General features: G+C 55.1%; 7 protein-coding genes across 7 annotated transcripts; 4 read left to right on the top strand and 3 right to left on the bottom strand.

Moving 5' to 3' along the window:
• Positions 1–197: 197 nt before the first annotated feature.
• On the bottom strand, positions 198–2,772 carry BAUCODRAFT_30061 (uncharacterized protein). The gene has a single exon (XM_007674746.1). The coding sequence runs from the start codon at positions 2,350–2,352 to the stop codon at positions 442–444; it is 1,911 nt and encodes a 636-aa protein (XP_007672936.1). The 5' UTR covers positions 2,353–2,772; the 3' UTR covers positions 198–441.
• A 462-nt stretch (positions 2,773–3,234) lies between these two features.
• BAUCODRAFT_21438 (uncharacterized protein) lies at positions 3,235–5,257 on the bottom strand (the record flags this gene model as incomplete). The annotated part of the gene is made up of 3 exons (XM_007674673.1): positions 3,235–3,311; positions 3,365–5,232; positions 5,253–5,257. The coding sequence occupies 3 exons, from the start codon at positions 5,255–5,257 to the stop codon at positions 3,235–3,237; spliced, it is 1,950 nt and encodes a 649-aa protein (XP_007672863.1).
• A 329-nt stretch (positions 5,258–5,586) lies between these two features.
• BAUCODRAFT_101677 (uncharacterized protein) lies at positions 5,587–7,968 on the top strand. Its single transcript, XM_007675090.1, has 2 exons — positions 5,587–5,841; positions 5,894–7,968. Exons 1-2 carry the CDS (start codon positions 5,832–5,834, stop codon positions 7,771–7,773), a joined length of 1,890 nt encoding a protein of 629 aa, XP_007673280.1. The 5' UTR covers positions 5,587–5,831; the 3' UTR covers positions 7,774–7,968.
• A 79-nt stretch (positions 7,969–8,047) lies between these two features.
• Positions 8,048–11,903, top strand: BAUCODRAFT_346262 (uncharacterized protein). The gene is made up of 5 exons (XM_007675089.1): positions 8,048–8,329; positions 8,453–10,591; positions 10,661–11,038; positions 11,099–11,232; positions 11,296–11,903. Exons 1-5 carry the CDS (start codon positions 8,321–8,323, stop codon positions 11,462–11,464), a joined length of 2,829 nt encoding a protein of 942 aa, XP_007673279.1. The 5' UTR covers positions 8,048–8,320; the 3' UTR covers positions 11,465–11,903.
• A 115-nt stretch (positions 11,904–12,018) lies between these two features.
• BAUCODRAFT_21436 (uncharacterized protein) lies at positions 12,019–13,473 on the top strand (the record flags this gene model as incomplete). The annotated part of the gene is made up of 2 exons (XM_007674672.1): positions 12,019–12,398; positions 12,462–13,473. 2 exons carry the CDS (start codon positions 12,019–12,021, stop codon positions 13,471–13,473), a joined length of 1,392 nt encoding a protein of 463 aa, XP_007672862.1.
• Positions 13,474–13,963: 490 nt separating this feature from the next.
• On the top strand, positions 13,964–14,200 carry BAUCODRAFT_58698 (uncharacterized protein; the record flags this gene model as incomplete). The annotated part of the gene is made up of 1 exon (XM_007674873.1): positions 13,964–14,200. A coding segment is annotated over one exon (237 nt), but the record flags the coding sequence as incomplete, so codon positions are not given.
• Positions 14,201–14,328: 128 nt separating this feature from the next.
• On the bottom strand, positions 14,329–15,649 carry BAUCODRAFT_345439 (uncharacterized protein). The gene has a single exon (XM_007675088.1). The coding sequence runs from the start codon at positions 15,597–15,599 to the stop codon at positions 14,427–14,429; it is 1,173 nt and encodes a 390-aa protein (XP_007673278.1). The 5' UTR covers positions 15,600–15,649; the 3' UTR covers positions 14,329–14,426.

The raw sequence follows: 15,649 nt of genomic DNA, 5'->3' as shown, positions 1-15,649 counted from the left end.
CCAACGGCCGCAGTGCCTTTAATCGTGATTATGACACCTGGCTCGTGTCTGACGCGAGTGGGAGTGACACCGCTGAACACCATCAGTGGGTATCAATGTATTTAGCTTCGCCTTCGGGCGGGTCATGTCCACCGATGCAGTCATTAAGCATTTGAAGCGAGAAGGCGCCTGATGCAACTACGAGTAAGCGAAGGCCTGATATAGTTCACTGAGCTGATGTGTCAATTGCAATTGCAGGGTCATGGTAAGGACACGGAGGCTGCAAGCTATTCTAACAGCAGATGCATGGATCACGCCACGCCATGCTATTCCCCCTAAGCCAATCGTCGCTAAAAGCATTGCAATGGTCTATGTGGTATCTCTGAAGATGAGGCCGCTAGGTTACAACGAATACCCATTGCGAAGCCGCCAAGGAGTACGAAAGCCTTGGCGCAAATCCTGCTAAGTTCTCGCGCGTAACATTCGTACTCGGGCTTCCTCGCTATCGTGCATGCTGTCCCGGTGAGCGCGGGAAGGCTGCGTCATGGTCAGACTGGCCAATTCTCTTGTTAGAGTCTGCTGGCTGCTATTGCTGTGTGGCGAGCCGCCTCCGCTCTGTCGGACATGGACTTGACCAGGCCTTTGTAGACCAGGGCTTGGTGGTCGGCTTGTGGCTTCAACATAACTGGGCGGGCCTGCCACGTATGGCGTCACCGCTCCTGGTGTGCGCAGCGCAGCTCCATATGACGGCACACGCGACAAGCTAGTCATGTCGTAATCTTCTACATAGATCTCATCCACGTGGTCGTCGTCGGACGTTCTCCGTGATATCGGCGCACTGTTAGGAGTGGAGTTCGCTCTTGATGAGAAGTGAGAGGCGCGGGCAGATCCGGTGTCATGGTTCACTTCCGGTGACGACTCATCCACCAAGCCTGGGGCAGGAGAGTTGCCGCCGGACACACTGTCCGCGAACCGGACACCCTGTGTCCTGGCGTTGATGCTATGTCCTCGTGCTTGCAGGTCTGCAAGTCGTGCCTGCAAAGCCGAGGGCACTGCACTGCCATGATCCGACAACGGCGAGCCATCTGAATCACCGTTTGCCACGCCGTTCAAGGACGCCAGATTGTCATGCGAGCCTCGTCGACTTTGCGCTAACAGCCCCGCGGGCGTGTTAGGACCACTGCCTGCGCGACTCATGTATCCGGAGGGGTCTATGTCACTGTACATTTGATCCAGCTGATGCAGACCGTACTCCGGTGGTGCCACGACAGTCGTCTCGCCCTCGTTCAGCTCAGCATCTGAGGCGCCGTTTAGCGCTCCGCACACCTCATTCCGCTCGTCGACGGGCATGTTGGGAGATATGAACAGCTTGACCGGCAACCTGCACACAAGCTGTGAAGTGTGACCCTCCGGATTGTGGATATTAACCATCAACTTGAAGCGGTGCGTCACGTTGATCTGGTGCGAATCGACATCCTGCCGGCAGTGGTGCAACGACTTCGGTAACGGTAGCGTAGCCTTGAACTTGTACATCTCATCGGACATTGTAGGATTGTCGGCAGTCTCGTCGTCGTACATCACCTTCGACTCTTCGGGAAATTCCATGTCCGCCTTCGCCACTTCTGTCTCCTCCGACTTGGATCTATCTCCTCGTACGTCCGGCACCTCGCTAGCTTGTATTCGCTTTACCACAGTTTCGACCAGTCTCAGTTCGATCTTGCCCAGCTGCAAGCCCTTCTTGATCGGCGAGAGCTCCACATCGGCCGTGATTGACGTACCGAAAACGATGGCGTCGGTGGGTATTGATATGCTGTACGCGATCTTGTTCGCCCATATATCTGCATTGACCCGTGATCGTGTCATTTCCATGGCATCTTGACCGAGTGTTCGCACCAAGCGAATGTGCTCTTGCGCAAGAACGTCTTTGGCGTTCCAGCCAGGCCGTGACACGCTCGCATGCAGGTGATAGACAATGTATGTCTCCTTCAAGCCCTCCACGCTCTCCGGCATCGAAGGTGAGAGCTCGAATTCAAACGGCCACTCCATTGTGCCGGCCTTTACCTTGTGCGAGGTCTCAATGCCGAGTCGCTGCTCCTGATTCCAGAATAAGCGTTTGTCTGTAATCTCACCAGCGCCGATACCGCCCGTAAACCACCAGCTAATCTTTCGTTTGCCTTCCAGTCGTACTTTCGGTTTGAGGATGCTCATCGCTTCCGGCGCTGTGAAGCGCACCCGGCCCGTGAGTCGGACAGTCTGCGCCTCATGCTCGCCGCCATGGAAGACGATGAAGCGAGTGTCAGGTATAATCTCTAAAGTCGGCTTGCTCCGTCCAGTGCTGCCGCTTTGGTAAGTGCCACGCGGTGTCGGCACCATGGCCGGTGTTCGTATGCCTGCCTGACCAGGCCAGTTCAGAGCAGGATGTGTGGCCAGTTTGACGTGGGCGCTTGTGGTAAGCAACAAGATCGAAGTAGGCCCTTTCAGAGATACTCTCGTCTACACGTAATAAGGTTTCACCATGCAGGGAGATAGTAAAGGGCCGGCCCGGCGTGCTTTATGGGAGACCTAGGTTGGTCGCCGCTCACCAACGCACAGTCAATGCGCTGGAGCCTCGAATGGTGGAGCGCTTGCGAAGAGATGTCGGAACGATCAGTCGTATCTTACGAAACAGTACCAGTGGGTACACAGCGGGTCTTCCGTTTATGCTTCGCATGCGACTCAGCTCGCTCTAACGACGCCGGGTAAAAGCAGTGGCTGAGTTCTACAGCGAGGGGGCGGTAGTAAAGGGAGCTGGAGGGGACCAAGAACATTGATGGCATCTGGCGACTGCTATACATACGTACCGCGCAATGTACGTCCTCGCTTTGCCGTTATCGCAACGCCGCTGAAACATATCGATTGCGCGAGGTGTGACGCTAGAATTACACGCCACAATTAGCAGTGGGGCCGGCCATCGCCATCCCTGCAGCTTCCCAAAAATGCTTGCGAGGCTTCTCCCGCCGCCCGATGCCGATGAGAGCCCGCTCGCTTTGCCCGTTTCGAGCTCGCAGGGCTGGCAAAGTTTGCGAGAACGGTCGTTGGGACTCTTGGACGCAAGACAAGAGACTTCAAGCGGTTACGGAATACGACCCCAAACCGTAGGCGAAAACGTATGTACGTTCAAGACAGTGTGTGGACATAGTTTGCTCCAAGATGGCCAAGCCCACACTCCACTGTACAACGTGGGGCTCACAGTCACATGCCGAGCGTTTGCTGGCCTCACATGTCGCCAGCTCCCGCAGCACTTTGTTGCCTGTCGTCGCTGTCCTTTGGACGGTCCCATTCGCGAACGCGCCCTGTATCAGACATCAGTAAGTCGTGCACCGTGCATTCGGCCGTGCATACATACCGTCTTTGCTCGCCGTAATGATGCAACGCTCCTCGAAGCCCAACCAAGTTAGCGGATGAGTGTCCACCACCTTCGACATCACGGGAGGCAGCACAGCCGTGCTCCTCATCGGATCCACGGGATGCACGCCCTGAGGCCGCGTGCTTTCACCGTCGACACCGTCCGCTTGCGACTGCGTTCGGTTCGAATTACTCCGTAACCTGCCATGAGATTCCTTCCTGTTCATCGCGAAGTGGCTCGATACGCTAGTTCTAGGCCGGACAGACATCGCCTTGGGCCGCCCAAGCATGCCCACGGAGAAGTCCCACAGCAGTAGCCTGCAGTCTTCGCCTACGCTACCAAAACGATAGTTCCTTTCATCGCACCGCCATGGATCGAACTTGACATCCGTGACCCAGGAGTCATGGCCCACGCAGCGGGCCACGAGCGCTTGGTCGACAAGGGACCAGATGCTGACCAGGTCGTCTTGTCCGCCGGTAAGGACATAGCGGCCGTCAGGAGACCACGTCACGCAAAGCATTCCACCGTAATAAGATCGGTATACGTCCAGCACGCGCTCATTGATGTAGTCGAAGATTGTCAGACATCCGTCATCGCAAACCACAGCGAGTAATTGGCCGTCCGGTGAGAAAGCCATGTTGTTGATTTTCATATTCGACATTTGATATGCTGCTATGGGGTTCGTTTTCTGATTCTTCGACTGCACGCTTTTCTTGATATGGAATTTTGTGCTGGGACTGTCATTCTCGAAGCCGTTCTCGACCGAATTTAGCTCCTCTGGCACGAATTCCGCATCTTCTTTCTCCTTGTCGTACACGACTAGCGTGCCATCCATATGGGCTGCAATGAAGTAATTCTCCTTGTGCGGGAGCCAGAGAATTGTCGAAATCGGAGACGGATTAATCACGCCGTTCTTATTCAATCGTGCATACTTCTGCGAGATCGGCTCGTACCAGATGATGTCACTCGTGTTGAAACCAAGAATGACATCCAAATGCGCTGTTGACTTTGTCGCCTCGTTGACATCGTGGCATAGCACGTGCGCTTTCGTGAAGAGAATCTTGGTCATGTTCTCCGTCTTGACATCTGACGTTAGGTCAAGCCACATTAAAGCTCGGTTGCAATTTGCAAACACCATGAGGCCATCCGGCGACCGATCGCTCAAGCGCTTTTGTAACGCTTCATGTGGTATCACTCTCGAAACGTAGGACGAGTTCGACTTCACAATGTTATTCTTTGGCTTCGCTCGCTGATCCTTCTTGCTGTTCTTCGCCGGCGCGGGACGCAGCGCATCGTTGTTGTCTCCAAAAGTCGGCATGTGCGCATAGTATGACGCTGAACCGAAGCCATTCACAATCGAGCCTGTATCGCTCTTTGGGCTCTGCGCTTCTTCTTGTATGCTGGGCGGTATTGGCGAGCGACCGCTTTGCCCTGTCGTCATTCGGAACAGACTCTGTGAAAAGGGCCGCCGTGGTGCAATGACGGCTGTTGAAAGCTTGGTTCCTGCAGTTGGTGGGCCTGTGTTTATCGCCAGAGGATTATTATTCGGTTGCGGCGCATCGCTCGGGTGCGGCGGCGGTGTCGCCAGGTGCATGTCATCTCGAAGGACATACGTGCCTTCGCCGACCACTAGCTGATACTCAGGCCCGGTCGGATGATCCAGCGTGTTGTTCGTCTCCAGCAACGCGCCAGCCGGCAGGCCTGTGTAGAAGCCGCCATTGGGGTAACGCGGCGGAGGTGGAAGGACACTGCTTCGGCGTACCCAACAGTCAGCAGACTGTCTTGGGCATCGCGCATCGTGCGTGGGTGCGCCTCTGACGAGCGCGTCGCAGATAAGGGCGGTCGCTGCTGCAAGAGTGTGGATCTTGCTTCGGGAAGATTGACATACAACATCGTGTGCAGGCTGATGCAGCCGGTTGGCTGTCCGTTATCGCTATCTCTCAGCTGGCAACCATCTGCTCATCCTCCCCACCACGATCATCCAGCATCCACCGTTGGTAGCACGTTGCGAACATAGAACTCGACAGGTCACGAGACAAGAAGGGTAGTTCGATTGGTCTCGCAAAGATACTCGGCCGGGAATGATGGCCATTGCCGCTGCTGGGTTGTCAGCCACATTACTGTGTGCGGCAGGGCGGGGCACTGGCGACCGGGTAAAGAACGGAGATGCTCTTATTGCCGTTATAGGATGAGGAAGGAGAGGCGAGGTATGGGATGAAGGCTGGGATGGCCGTCACACCTACACCCTATACACTCGACCAGCAGCCAGCGCGTAGCGAGTGTGCACGAAGAAAGCATCTGGCATTTGCCTGTCTGGATCACAGAAGAGAGAGAGACTGTGTCTAAGCGGGATTAGGTTAGCTGCTATCCACTTCCCACGTGTCGATCATCATTGCAGCAGCAGTAGCTACGCTGTGTCATCGCCGAGCCGCAGCCTCTACAGAGAAGCTGCGCAACATGCCGGATCATGGCTACAGGTATGTGGTCTAGCTTCTAAAACGGGCACGTTGTGATATTGACAAGGAGCAGTTCGAATCTGTATCTGCGGCGACGAGAGCGTCGGCAAAAGCTCGCTGCTCACGTCCCTCGTTAAAGACACATTCGTGCAGTCCCGGATCCAAGCAGTCCTGCCGCCCATCAGCCTACCCCCGACACTTGGGACGCCGGAGAATGTCACGACGACGATCGTGGATACCTCCGCTCTTCCGCAAGAGCGCGAGCATTTGCGTAAAGAGGTGCGGAAATGCAATGTCATTCTTCTCGTCTATAGCGACCATTACAGCTATGAGCGCGTCGCGTTGTTCTGGATGCCCTACTTCCGGTCGCTAGGAGTAAATGTACCCGTGGTGCTATGTGCGAACAAGAGCGATCTGTGTCCGGCCGTGACAAGTACAGCTCAGATAGTCACGGATGAGATGCTACCGGTCATGGCGGAGTTCAAGGAGATTGACAGTTGCATCCGGACCAGCGCACGGGAGCACCATAACGTCAACGAGGTCTTCTTTCTGTGTCAAAAGGCCGTCACTCATCCTATTGCACCTATCTACGATTCCAAGGAAAATAGCCTGAAGCCCGCGGCGGAAGACGCCCTGAAGCGTGTATTCTACTTGTGCGACAAGGACCAAGACGGCTTGCTCAGCGATCAGGAGATCCTCGACTTCCAGATGAGATGCTTCGACAAGCCTCTGTCGGCTGCTGACCTTACGAGCATCAAGCGGTCCATATGTCGTGTTCCATCTTTCTCCGGCGAGCCAGAGAAGGATGGCATTGACATGGCTGGTTTCCTCAGCTTACACAAAATGTTCGCGGAGAAGGGCAGACATGAGACCATCTGGATCATTTTGCGCAAGTTCCAGTACTCGGACAGCTTGTCGCTAAAAGACAACCATCTACATCCGAAATTCGACGTTCCTGCTTTCGCATCAGCCGAGTTAAGTCCTGCTGGCTACCGCTTCTTCGTGGACCTGTTCCTACTTCACGACAAGGACAATGATGGTGGTCTAAGCGATGCAGAGTTGGCAACCCTATTCGCACCGACTCCAGGTATGCCAGCATCCTGGGTCGATTCTGCCTTCCCAAGCTGCACTGTTCGCAACGAGGCGGGATTCATCACGCTGCAAGGTTGGCTTGCACAATGGAGTATGACAACCTTCGTAGAGCCAAAGACGACTCTGGAATATTTGGCCTACCTCGGTTTCGAGTCATCGGACAACAAGGGCACGACGTCAGCCCTCAAAATCACTAAAGCTCGAAAGCGGCGGAACAAGCTAGGTCGCGTCGAGCGCAGTGTCTTCCTTTGCTACGTGCTTGGTGCGCCACACTGCGGAAAGTCAGCGTTGCTGAACGCGTTTCTCAATCGACCTTTCAACACCACCTATCACCCAACCATTAAGCCGCAAACGGCGGTCAACTCGGTCGAGCTGCAGGGCGGTAAACAGTGTTACTTGATCTTGGAGGAATTGGGCGAGCTGGAGCCTGCCATCCTGGAAAATCAAGCTAAGCTCGACGCGTGCGATCTATTGTGCTTCACGTATGATTCAAGCGACCCGGATTCGTTCGCGCATATACTTGACCTGCGGCAACGGTACCCCGCCCTGAACTCTCTACCTTCAGTGTACACCGCGTTGAAAGCGGATCAGGACCGTGCAGTCCAGCGGACAGAAATACAACCGGACAGCTACTGCGAGGAGGTGAAGATGCCCAAGCCTCTGCACGTCTCCGTCAACTGGACGTCGATCGGCGACTTCTTCGTACATCTGGCGGAGTGCGCGACGCTGCCGGCTCAAGCGCTACCCAAGTCGGAAGAAGAGCCTGTCGACCGTACTCCCATTTACATTGCTCTTGGCGCCACTGTATGCGCGAGCGTGGCGTTTGCTTGGGTCTGGAGGCGGAGCCTGATGCCACATTAAAGTTGCAACGTGGGCGCCGTGAAAGGTGCATTGTTGGAAAGGCGTTGGATCAGACAGCATATGATACCCACCTCAGTCTTTCAGCGTAGATATCTGTCCCGAGATGCTCTTGCAGTTACCCTCTTCAATACTCAATGAATACTTCGATGTGAGTGAGTAGCGCTTGAGCTCGGCGCCGCCTACATGTATTCGAACACCCTTTAACCTTCACAATTTAGGTTGCTCTAAGCGCAATTGCTCGGACGTCCGTGCAGCAAGCGCCTCGATGCGTAATGCGTGCTGCCGCTTCTGCTCGCATGTCACTGTTCACTTGCCGTACAATATCCACTCCCTCACCACGTAATGATCGCTCTAACGGTACATCTTTCCTAACAAACATGAGAGTGGCGTCGCTGTATCAGAGGCAACACAAGCGAAACACGTGACAGGCATCCGGTTTCACGGAGGCGGCATCCGCAGCTGGTCTGCAAGTTTGGCGGCGGCTTACAGGGGTGCGCGGGAGCATTCCCACACTGCCTTGCCTCTTGATGCGGAGGAACGGGGCAACATGCAGCAGGTGAGTTCCGTGTAGCGAGACTCTGTTGTTGGCATGCATGACATGGGCACGATACGAACCTTCAAAACAGACATTGGCGTGGCTTAGTCGCACCCGCTGACCTGATTGCTCCTCCGCTGCCAGTCTCCCACAAGGCAGGCAGACGCGGACCATCTACCGCGCGCTCGCAGACCGTACAAGGCTCACGTGCCGCATATCAGCATCACCGACAACGACCATCATGTCACCGAGGCCATAGGGAGTTACTACGATGAGCAGAGTCCGACGCACAACAAGCGCGTTAGTCACTCCAGCCCCAGCACGACCACGAGACCGTACAGCTTCATGCCTTCAACGAAAGAAGTCATCGAGAGTCGGGGGAGCAAGCGGGGCGGGGGCTACTTTGACATGAAGAGCAATGGCACGAGCCCGACTCGGAATCCTTCCGAAAGGGTGCGGTCAGGAGAGCAGACATTGAGTCCGGTAGAGACTGGAAGTTTATCGCCCATCTCGGTGCGACGTATGGGTTCGGTCGAGACGAAGAGTAGCGCTGGCTCTCACGGTAGTGCTGGCCAGGTGTCACCTCCTCCTCTCACTCGCCAGGCGTCGACAGAGACGGCGATCCAGCAGTTCCCGCTTAACGATATTGACTACGAGTCAAGTCCGGCGGCGGTGGCACAGGAACTTAGCAATCTTCAGGCGATACGGCGCATGTCAATGAATGTTGACAATGGGGACCCGGATCTGGCTGGGTTCGGCACGGTGGTGCCAACACTTGCTCCGAAGCCGACAGAGACAGATGAGAGCGATGCATCTCAGCTATTCTGGGTGCCGGCACGATTACACCCAGAGCTGGCGCCGAAAGAGTTCAAGACGTTCATTGAGGACCGCGTGGAGAAGATCCGAAGGAAGTCGGGAGACAGTGACAGCCTGTCAGTGGAAGGATTGGATCGGTCGGGTTCCGGAAGCAGCAGTCTGAGACGCAAGAAGAGTATGCTATCACATCAGATCGACACGAAAGGTGAATACGAGGATGGCGCGGAACGGTTGGAAAGAAAGCGTTCTAAGCGCTTGCAAATTGATGGTCAAACGACTGTAGCCAACCTTGCTGATCTGGAGTCGCTGGTGAACGATCCCGAGTCTTTGCGGAGGCGGCTCAGTCTGGACACTGTATGCCGTTCGCAGGATTCAGGGATTGAGGTGCCGCCGACTGAGGACATGCCCATATTGCCTCCCGGTGGTCAGACACTGAAGCGCTCCACACGCACAACATACCGTCGGGGCAGTCTCAAGAAGGGCGAACGGGTACCTTTCTCGAAGCGTGCGCAACAGCGTCAGACGGACCTGTCTGATGCCGACGAAACACCAGCACAGTCTCCCGTCGTGGCCAACATTGATGAGCGAGAGCCGATTCTTGGTTTGACTAGGGTTCAGACTGAACCTACTCCGCTGCCAAGCTCCAGTGAGACGGGCGCTGATTATATACCCAGCGCTCGTCACACGGCACGGCGGAGGGCCGCACTCGGTTCCAGTCAATCAAGCGAAAATCTTGCCGGCATTGAGCCTGCACGTCAGAGTCAAGAGCGGCGCCGGTCACCTCCACCCAGACCATCGCAGGACGAGGAGGAGTATTTGGCGGGCCGTAAAAGCTCGCAGCAGCCACGACAGTTCCAGTCACGGCTTGCAACGGGAGGGCGTACTACCGCGCATCTACCGGGCTACACCAACACTAACCCTTTGCCGCAAGTCATTGAAACGCTACCCGACGGGACGAAGATCCCTATCGGCCCGCTTGTCCAACAGATTCCTGAGCGCAAAGCATCTCATGAGTTTCCTCGGGCTGTCGCCCGCGCCGGAGCGCACGTGCGGCCTCCAGGTCGGCCGTCTACGCTAGACGACCTTTCAGGGAACCCCTCTCCACTCCCAGGACACGGCGCTACCCGTACCGATGCGCTGACTATGGTCCCAACCTTTGAAGATCGGAAGCCGGAGCGGAAAGACAGTACGCGGAAAAGCAGCTGGAAATGGCTCATCGGCACAGATGACGAGGAGAAAGAAAAGGAGAAGAAGGCCGCAAGGGAGGAGAGAGCTCTTGATGGAGGCTTATCAGCCGCCGCCAAGGTCAAAGCAAGCAAACTTTCGAAAGCACCTGCGGAGAAGGCTCGACTGGATGTGTTACAGAACTCGATCGATGGCACAATACCAGCTCGGGGCCGAGAAAGTATTGTGCTCAACCGAGCCGACGTGCAGTTGGACGACGAAAGGAAGAAAGAGAGCAAGAAAGCGGCTGAGGCTCCGAAGAAGGATAGAGACACTGGTTTACTCTCCGCCATCTTTGGCGGGAAGAAGAAGGCGTCTGATGGCGACCTGAAAGACAAGAAGAGAAAAGCGGATCGTGGCCTTTCGCCTATCCCTTCACCACGGATCCTGAAGCCCGACATTGACTATAACTGGACCCGCTTCAGCATTCTGGAGGAGCGGGCCATTTATCGCATGGCACACATGAAGTTGGCCAACCCCAGGCGGGCCTTGTACAGCCAGGTCCTACTCAGTAACTTCATGTACTCGTACTTGGCGAAAGTGCAGCAAATGCATCCCCAAATGCAGATCCCGTCCGCTCAACAACAGCAAGCGCAGCAACAACAGCAGCAGCAGCATCAGCAGAAGGCGGCGCAGCAACGCAAGGATGACCAGCCGGCGGAGTACAGCCAGTACCAACGTTGGCAGGAGGTAAGTGAAGCGATGATATTCCAGGACGTGCGGTAAGCTAAAACACCATTTTAGCAACAGGCGCGGCAAGAGGCGCACACTACGTCTGGTGGCCGACCCAGCACCGAAGTAGGGGGAGGTGCTGGCGCCTCTCGAACGAGCTACGAAACGGACGAGCATTCGACAGCAGGTTACGACCACCGGGATTCGGAAGAGTATGGCAATAAAATCCACCAATATACCGATAACAGTTATTCACGCGAATCCGCGCAAGCTAGGGCTAATGGCATCATGACCGGCGGCATCTCGAGTGCATCACCGCAGACATCGGGATACAGCGTAGCCAGTACGCACGACTATCTCGGATATCACAAGGATGAGCAACCATTTAGCGCTGGTGCGGATGGGAGGCTTTGGGACGATGAGAAGGCGGAGGGGCTATGGTGACACTGCTCGATTACGAAGCGCTGTCACTGCCGCTACGCCTTACGGACCCGTTGCAGCAATACCACGACGAGCCAGCATATGAGGGGCCTGTATTATACACACATGTCTGCCTATCTGTACATGTACGTGTTATCTCCATTTGGGGAGATATATGACGGCGGTCACATTTCGCTTGGCACGCACGACCACTCTCTGGTGGATATGTGCCATCACCGAGAATAGTGCAGGAGTGAAAACTGTGGGAACTGGCGCCTGTCCCTACCCAATCAGGCCAATGCTACTGACAATTTACGCCATTGTGGTCTATCGGGCAGCCGTTGTCGATCGCCATCTAGATTGACCGCTTGCAGGTGCATGTGAGCACGCGAGCAGTTTCGTAGATTTGTTCGAGACCCTTGGCGCCTCGAGCACAGCCACGCTGCACGGTGACGGCATCAGTGTTTTGGTTGTAATTCTGTCCGAGTATATAATACTGAGTGGAGTTCTTTTCCTCGATGCATGCCATCGGTTCAGTTCGGCGTCTCACAAACCATTAGCGATTCACTCTCGGCAGCATGGCTTCTCACCAAACTTCCAATCTGCCGACTCGCACGCCAACCAATGCCACCGACCCGGACGATGCGATTCCCGACGAGGATAGCAGCGAGGTCACGAGACTGTTTCATGAGCGTCTGTCCGCGTACAAGCACGCTTGCGGTTACCTCGAAGACTATGTCGGTGCGACGGAGAAGATGCAGCATGCCCATGGCAAGGAGTATGAGAAGGTGCTGAAGACGGTCAGCCATCCGCTGAAGGAAGGCCACCACTTCGAGCAGAACCTAGGCGGCATAGCGGGCATGTTCGACAATCTCCGAACCAACACCCAAGGCATCTCCAACAGCCATTATGAGACTGCTAAGGCATTGAAGGGAAGCGTGCTGCCAATATTCGAGAGGTAAATGAACAAAACTTGTGCAACCCAGGAAACTCTCCGCAGCCCGCTGACTTTCATATTCAGATTACATTCCGAGATCAAGAACAAGACGAAGGAGCTCGTGAAAGGCGCTGGCAAAGGCGCAAAATCAGTGGACAAGGCACGAAGTGTTTCACAGAAACACATCGAACTCCTCGGACAACACACGGCGGCCTTCGATTCAACTGGTGGCCACATCAAGTCGACAGAGGACCCGTACGTCCTCCAGCGGCAAGTGTACCACCGCCTGAACAAGCAAGTCATCGAAGAGAACAGCAATCGGGACGACATGATTGCTGTGCAAAACTCTTTTGCGCAGTTTGAAGCGCACATTATCCAGACAATCCAGAACGGTCTTTCGCAGTTCAACCAGGTGGTCACCCACCAAGCGGAACAGACACGCTCGATGTACGGCGATATGGTTGGAACAGCCCAGCGCATCCCGCCAGACTTCGAGTGGAAGGGCTTCTTGAACCGCAATAACGCCATCCTCATCGATCCGAATGCACCGAAGCGAAGTCTAGAGCACATCGCATTCCCGAACCAGGGTCATCGCTCCACTCAGCCTCTAATTGCTGGCTCACTGGAGAAGAAGGGCAAGCTTTTGAAGAAGTATGACACGGCTTTCTATGTCGTCACGCCGTCCAAGTATCTTCACGAGTTCGCAACCGACGATGACTTCTCGAAAGATCCATCACCGGAACACAGCTTGTACTTGCCCGACTGTGAGATCGGTGCTGTCGATGGGAACAAGTTCACCGTCAAGGGCAAGGATACAAGCAAGGGTGCTTTGAGCAAGCTGTCTCCGTCTTCCACATATCAATTCCGGGCTCACACGCCCGAGGATGCAATGAAGTGGCATCGCGTTATCAGCTCTGTTGCCGGAGGCACTACGAACGAGATGCCGGAGACCAGCGCTCCGAGCAGTCCGGTGATGGGCAGGGGTGAGACTTCGTCCGCCTTCTCTGGAGGTTCCGATAGCACTGCCACAAACACCTTGGCGGAGAAGGAGGCAGCTGGCGCCCACCACGGAATCTCTACCGCGGACAGGGCATAAGCGCAGCATTCGAACGGTGCGGAGTGGGCAAGATTCAGATGTATCTGATACCCGTTGTTAGCAGTACTAGGCGAGCTTATAGTATCTAATGTCTAAGTGAATTGTCAACAGTTTGCACCGTTCTTTGACGAACTAATTCAGAGCGGCTGATATGGTTCCCGATGCGGAAGTTGTGGCGCTAATCAATACCACGTCATAATGCTCGCTTTTGGGAAGCTTCCATGTGAGCTGTTTCAACATAGAGGATCATACTACGCACATTACCTCAAGTGTCAGTAACGCAGACGACTAGAACTTATAATTTGGCTCTATTCATAGGATAACAACGTGAGTAGCCTCGCGGCTCGTCAGGCATAAGCTAACAGCCAATAGACGACGATTGTGCAGTCATTGGCAAGCTCGCTTCGATCACAAGATGCGGACAGTCTTGCGCTTCGCACGACCGCAGCCGGCAAGGCTACCTCGGCAAGCACCTCCCGTGCTTGCGACCAGATCGTTCCGCACAGCGCAACAGCTCCGTCTGAAGGAGGATAAGCATCAAGACCCCGAGGAACTGGACCGGATTAAGCACGAGCAGGTCAAGAAGCAGGAGAAGGGCGAAGGTCACTGGCATGAGGAGTTGGCGTCGGGCTCAGAGAGTGCGCTTAAGGCGGAGCGGGAGAAAGTGCACGATCACGATGAGCACATGGAGGACTTGCAGAAGGAGACCGCTGGGAAGCATGAGAAGGACCACGAGCATGGGAAAGCTGAACATTAAGGACTGATCAGGCGGGTAAAGTCTGTAAATGTAGCGATTGAACTATGGCGTTGTCAGTACTGTTTCCATGCAATGCTTGTGAGTGGGTTGGACCCTGCCTGTCACAAGATCCACTGGGAGATAACAACTGGACGATCGTGCACGGTTAGACATGGATCGTTAGGGCAGGAGATAGCTTGCAAGAGAGAGCGCTTCGTCAATAATTAAGAGCTTTGCGGATGCTATCATACACGCGTACAACATCCGGGATGTTGAACTTCTCGTAAGCAAGTCCCGGGTGTGTGCTCCAGCCCGCCACCCTTTGCACCGGAGCCTCTAATCGGAGGAAGCAGCCTTCCTGAACCGTGGCCGCAACTTCAGCGCCAACGCCTGCATTTAGCATGCTTTCGTGCACGATGATGCAGCGGCCGGTTTTGTTCACTGATGCCATAACCGCCTGTCTGTCCCAAGGATAGACGGTCCGTAGATCGACGAGCTCCACAGAACACTTGAAGTCCCTTTCCGCCGCGGCGAGAGCTGATTGGCATGTATAGAGCGGCGTTCCGTAAGAAACGATCGTGACGTCCTTGCCTTCCTTAAGAACCTCTGCTGTGCCAAGCGGCAGAGTGTAGGGTTCAGCAGGGACATGCTCAACGGCTGCTCGATAAAGGCTTTTAGGCTCCATGAAGATGACAGGATCGTTGCAAGCTATCGCACCCAGCAGCAAACCTTTCGCTTGAGAGGGTGACCGTGGGACGACCACACGCATCCCTGGGATATGTGTGAATAAGGACTCAGGCGACTGTGAGTGGTAGAGGGCGCCGTGACCGACAGCGCCACTCGGCATACGGATAACAAGGCCTCCACAACTCATACTGCCGCCGTTACTGCCAGCCCGATACCGACATTTGGCGGCCTCATTGACGATCTGGTCAAAAGCTGGAAAGACGTAGTCGGCGAACTGGATCTCGGCGATGGGCCGCATACCCTCCATAGCTGCACCTATGGCGAAGCCAACGATCCCTTGTTCTGTCAGCGGCGTATTGAACACTCGATCTTGGAACTCGGTTGCAAGGTTCATCGAGCAGCGGAACACGCCACCAAATGCAACATCCTCGCCAAATAGCAAGACCCGGTGGTCTGATCGAAGGGCATGGGAAAGCGCGGCATTGATGGCTTGGAACAGGTTGATCCGGCTGGTCGTACCATTGCGAGCCTCGTAAGGTAGTTCCTTGTTGGCCAGCGCTGACTTCGCGCTGTGGTGTAGCAATGGGGTGGACGAGTAGTCGGTTGGTATGTTAAGGCGAGCTTTCGGTGCGTGAGAAGCGTAAGTGCGCGCGCGGGAAGAGCACAACGCACGGGGGCTCCATCGTACGATAGGTCGAAGCATTGGTATATCACATCGTGCATATCTCTACTTGTTCGCATCGAGGAGGTAGA

Source organism: Baudoinia panamericana (assembly GCF_000338955.1).
Source record: "Baudoinia panamericana UAMH 10762 unplaced genomic scaffold BAUCOscaffold_2, whole genome shotgun sequence".
Taxonomy (NCBI): domain Eukaryota; kingdom Fungi; phylum Ascomycota; class Dothideomycetes; order Mycosphaerellales; family Teratosphaeriaceae; genus Baudoinia; species Baudoinia panamericana.
Note: the sequence above shows the minus strand (reverse complement) of the source record. Positions and strands in the feature narration are given on the sequence as shown.

What these genes read in the sequence shown, in the direction of transcription:
- BAUCODRAFT_30061 (XM_007674746.1), bottom strand. Translation starts at nt 2,352, where the DNA reads ATGGTGCCGACACCGCGTGGCACTTACCAAAGCGGCAGCACTGGACGG.
- BAUCODRAFT_346262 (XM_007675089.1), top strand. An exon ending in AGTACCAACGTTGGCAGGAG is followed by an intron (nt 11,039 to 11,098) that starts GTAAGTGAAGCG and finishes TTTTAGCAACAG; the next exon opens with GCGCGGCAAGAGGCGCACAC. An exon ending in GACCACCGGGATTCGGAAGA is followed by an intron (nt 11,233 to 11,295) that starts GTATGGCAATAA and finishes CGCGCAAGCTAG; the next exon opens with GGCTAATGGCATCATGACCG.
- BAUCODRAFT_345439 (XM_007675088.1), bottom strand. Translation starts at nt 15,599, where the DNA reads ATGCTTCGACCTATCGTACGATGGAGCCCCCGTGCGTTGTGCTCTTCC.